At 46.1% G+C, this 5,000-nt stretch overlaps 1 protein-coding gene across 1 annotated transcript in view; it reads right to left on the minus strand.

Annotated features, from left to right (window-relative positions):
* Positions 1–5,000, minus strand: part of cpne4b (copine IVb) — a 542,136-nt gene that overhangs the window by 25,298 nt on the left and 511,838 nt on the right. The window contains exon 12 of the mRNA XM_085989288.1: positions 4,559–4,613. Coding sequence (XP_085845414.1) covers positions 4,559–4,613 — 55 coding nt within the window. The remainder of the gene's footprint in view (positions 1–4,558; positions 4,614–5,000) is intronic.

The raw sequence follows: 5,000 nt of genomic DNA on the forward strand, positions 1-5,000 counted from the left end.
ATTTGGATGATCAGCCATGATTGCATTGAATGGCGGAGCAGGCTCGAGGGGCCGAATGGCCTACTCCTGCTCCTATCTTCTATGTTTCTATGTTTCTATGTAAGTCTTTCTTTATTAGATCCTGATAATATTTACTTAAACTAGCCCATGACAATTTTCTCACCCTGACAAAAATATTAAATTGCATTAATTTTAAGGAGTCAGAAAGCTGTAAGTTACAGAGCCTGTGGCCCTCTAGTAGGGGTTCGGTCCCATTCCCTCGGCAGGAATAAATTATGTGAGCGCAACAAATTCCTTCATGCCACCCCTGTTGATAAACATAGAAAACAATGGATATTTGTTAGTCATTAGAACATAAGAACATAAGAATTAGGAGCAGGAGTCGGCCATTCGGCCCCTTGAGCCTGCTCCGCCATTCAATAAGATCATGGCTGATCTTCAACCTCAACCCAACTTTCCCGCCCGATCCCCATATCCCTCGATTCCCCTAGAGTCCAAAAATCTATCGATCTCAGCCTTGAATATACAAAATGATTCAGCATCCACAGCCCCCTGGGGCAGAGAATTCCAAAGATTCACAACCCTCTGAGTGAAGAAATTACTCCTCAGTCTTAAATAGTTGACTCCTTATCCTGAGACAATGCCCTCTAGTTCTAGACTCTCCAGCCAGGGGGAAACAGCCTCTCAGCATCTACCCTGTCAATCCCCCCTCAGAATCTTTCATGTTTTAATGAGATCACCTCTCATTCTTCTAAACTCCAGAGAGTATCGGCCCAATCGACTCACTGAGAAGGCAATAACTTAATGGAAAGAATTTAGCCAATGCTATGGTCACAAGAGTGAAGGTTTTTTAACAACACTCTAAACCCAGAGCTTATTTCACAGCCTTAAAATCACTTTGGGGTATTGGTTAAATTTATGGGGATGGGTTATTCAACAACAACAACTTGTATTTATACAGCGCCTTTAACATAATAAAACATCCCAAGGCGCTTCACAGGAGCGATTACCAAACAAGATTTGACACCGAGCCACATAAGGAGATATTGCGACAGGCAACCAAAAGCTTGGTCAAAGAGGTCAGTTTTAAGAAGCGTCTTAAAGGAGGAGAAAGAGGCGGAGAGGTTTAGGGAGGGAATTCCAGAGCTTAGGGCCCAGGCAGCTGAGGGCACGGCCACCAATAGTGGAGCGATTATAATCAGGGATGCTCAAGAGGTCAGAATTCAACTTCTAGCAGAGGTGTATGCTATCAGTGCACCAATACACTCCACCCACTGCCTACTGCCCTCCATCCTGCATCCCACTATCTCCTCAGGCCCATTCCACCCATCCACTCTCCATCACATCAAATTACCTGTGTAACAAAAATGAGGGTTTAGAAATTCGACCACGCACGCCCGTTTTTGGGACATTGAACTGGCTCCTGAGCCTCCCATATGGCGGACAGGTCGTGCACATTCATTACCAGCTGGAAGTGCGTCGCCTGCCATGTACACAGGATTACACAGGATATACGGCACAGAAACAGGCCATTCGGCCCAACCAGTCCATGCCGGTATTTATGCTCCACTCGAGCCTCCTCCCGTCTTTCCTCATCTAACTCGATCAGCGTAACCCTCTATTCCCTTCTCCTTCCTGTGCTTGTCTCGCTTCCCCTTAAATGTATCTATACTATTCGCTTCAAAGAAATGCTAAATCCTCATTATTTTTGCTACAGTGTAAAGGGTTGAGGCTTCTTGTCTATCAGCTAGACGGAGGTCTGGGAGTGCGAAAGCAGCAGAGCCAGAGGGGCAGCCAAAAAATGACAGAAGAATTTAGATTGGTTTCTGTAACTGTCAGATACTGCACCCTTAAAATTATCATTTAAATAAATTTAAATAGCATCGGTAAGAGAAAACCCAGAAGACCATGACAAATTACTCCAGAAAAAGTAAAACCGCAGGACATAAATTAGGAAAAGGTATATCTGGAAGAACGTCTGTGCTCAAAGAGTGAGAGATACTTGAAATGATCTACCAGAGCAAGTAACTGAGGCAAAAGCATTCGGGACACTCAAATACAGCCAGATACGATAATGGGAGAGGTGGGTACGGTGCTTCAGTGGGATGGGCACAACGTTCCCGCTAAGCCTCACGGCCGTCTCAAAGTCCCAGTTTTTCAATGTGATGCGCAAAGTTCTGAATGGGCCGCGCGGCCCAGTAAAGGCACCGCGCACCCAGAAAAATAACTAGAGGTAACATTGGATGGGCGGTGTCGACATACACAGACCCTTAATTCTTAAATTTTAATTCTCATATATATTGAAATGCTTTGCCAAGCCAGAAAGGCTTTTCAAAGTGAAATAAAGTTGATGAATGTAACAGCCAATCTTTCACTGATAAGTGGACATGGAAGGTGCTTTGATGTGCTTTACTCAAAAGCAGCAAGCATGGTTGTGACTGCAGGGGGTCGCCACAGACAACAGAGATAAACAAACCCCCTTAGATTGTTAGATGTCGCGTCTCTAATGATTTTTGGTGGCTAAGGGGGAGGAGTCAAACCTTTGAAGTTTTGAAATGCCAAACACGGCGTATCACACGAACTGTAACCAAATGGTTTGCTGCCACTTTTTGTAAACTTTATGAGTGAATGAACAATTTTGGGCTTTGATAAAGGCAACTAATGGAATGGGCCGCACAGGATGTGTGAGTGTGAACGTTTGACAGCTCAAACAGCTCAGGTCGAACATTAAAGGAACGTTTCACTATCTCTGAAGGATTGATTTATTGCAAAAGACAAGGAAAGCTGTATAAAACACATTAGCTGAAGAATATCGGCACTGCAGTCGGAAGAAGGTGACTTGACCAGTCATCTCGCCCACGAGGATCAAGCTGCAGTCGGAAGGAGGGGCCTGGCCAGTCTTCTCGCTTATGAGGACCTACAATCAACGCTGGACTGATCATCCGCGGGTGGGTGTCTGGATGATTTCCTGTAATATTATTGGTGAACCACTCGAATAGTGGCTGGGGTTTTGAATCTGTCTTAGGAACAATAAAAGGTTAAAGACAGAACCCAGTGCGTCCGATGTAATTTCTCATCAGTCTCCAGTCCGAACTCCATCACCTGTTGGACGGGGCGAGGGGTAACTCCGCACCTCTTACAGCGGCTTTTCACTTCTGGTCTTTTCTCATGTCCTCAGCTGCTGGGGCGGGTTTTTCACTTTTACCGCCAGGCCGGAAAGAAATGGTCGAAGGCAAATCGTCCGCCACTGTTTTGCACTCCGCCCGATTTATGCTGCCATTGGGGTCGGCGGAAACAAATCAGGAATCGGGGCGTGTTGCAAAACAGGCGGCTGATCCAGCAGACAGTAAGAGTAAAAGCTCCCCCCACTCTCTTTGGAATTTATGGTAAGCAAATTTCATCTTTTATTTCTAGATACATCCCCAGCATCCAAGCTTTGATCACGCTCAATCAGCTTTAATGGACGGGTCACATTGTCCGCATGCCCGATACGAGACTCCCAAAACAAGCGCTCTACTCGGAGCTCCAACACAGCAAGAGAGCCCCAGGTGGGCAGAGGAATCGCTTCAAGGACACCCTCAAAGCCTCCTTGAAAAAGTGTAACATCCCCACCAACACCTGGGAATCCCAGGCCCAAGACCGCACAAAGTGGAGGAGAAGCATCCGGGAAGGCGGCAAACACCTCGAGTCTCTTCGCTGGGAGCAAGCGGAAGCCAAGCGCAGGCAGCGCACGTCAACCCAAGCACCCCACCCACCCGCCCCTTCAACCACCGTCTGCCCCACCTGTGACAGAGACTGTAGGTCCCGCATTGGACTCATCAGTCACCTGAGAACTCATTTTTAATGTGGAAGCAAGTCATCCTCGGTTCCGAGGGACTGCCTAAGAAGAAGAAGACACCTTTGGAAGAAAGACACGCAAATGAGGCCTATTTATAGATTCAACAACAACAACGTGTATTTATATAGCGCCTTTAACGTAGTAAAACATCCCAAGGCGCTGCACAGGAGTATTTTAAGACAAAAAATTTGACACCGATCCACATAAGGATTAATAATGGCAGGTGACCAAAAGCTTGGTCAAAGAGGTCGGTTTTAAGAAGCGTCTTAAAGGAGGAGAGAGAGGTGGATAGGCGGAGAGGTTTAGGGAGGGAATTCCAGAGCTTGGGGCCCCGGCAGCTGAAGGCACGGCCACCAATGGTGGAGCGATTAAAGTTGGGGGGATGCTCAAGAGGGCCAGAATTAGAGGAACTCACGAAAACAGTGAGTCAACAACGGGCGCCAATGTGAAATGCATCAATTGAGCAACTTTTCACGAGTCCCTGGTAAATTCTGTAAAAACTGAAGCAAACAGTTTTTTTTTTGAACCAGGGAGATTTCTTGCCGTGTAACAGGCCACACGTTCAGTGTAAATAAGTTGAGAGAAGTCTCTCTTTTCATTATTCTGCAGCATTCGTCACTTGCTCACAGCCCAGGTCGACAGACGAATAACAGCGAGACGCATTGGTGAGAAATTCCTGCTCCTTAAACCGACACGCAGTCAATTCGCGACGGTACTCACTTTCGAATCAGGTGGTATTCGTGCCCCGAAACCAAAGGCTGGGAACATTTTGTCACTGAAATGACATAAAAAAAAATGTTAATCATTAAAATGAAAGTAAACACTCTCGGCGAGGTCCCGGGAATCAAAAATCAAAGTTACGCATGGAATGATCTCTTGTGGGGAGGGGGGGGGGATGGGGTGGCATTAAACAGTACATGTTCCCTTTAAACCATTCAATGGTTTATGCGTCACGTCACTTGAACATTTTTTTAAAAAGAAAAGAAACATAGAAACATAGAAGATAGGAGCAGGAGTAGGCCATTCGGCCCCTCGAGCCTGCTCCACCATTCAATGAGATCATGGCTGATCATCCAAATTCAGTACCCTGTCCCTGCCTTCTCCCCATATCCCTTGATCCCTTTAGCCTTAAGAAATATATCCAACTCTTTCTTGAATATAT

The sequence above is a fragment of the Somniosus microcephalus genome, chromosome 5, assembly GCF_052327205.1.
Source record: "Somniosus microcephalus isolate GS21.2 chromosome 5, FLI_Smic_1.0, whole genome shotgun sequence".
In the NCBI taxonomy this organism is placed as follows: Eukaryota; Metazoa; Chordata; class Chondrichthyes; order Squaliformes; family Somniosidae; genus Somniosus; species Somniosus microcephalus.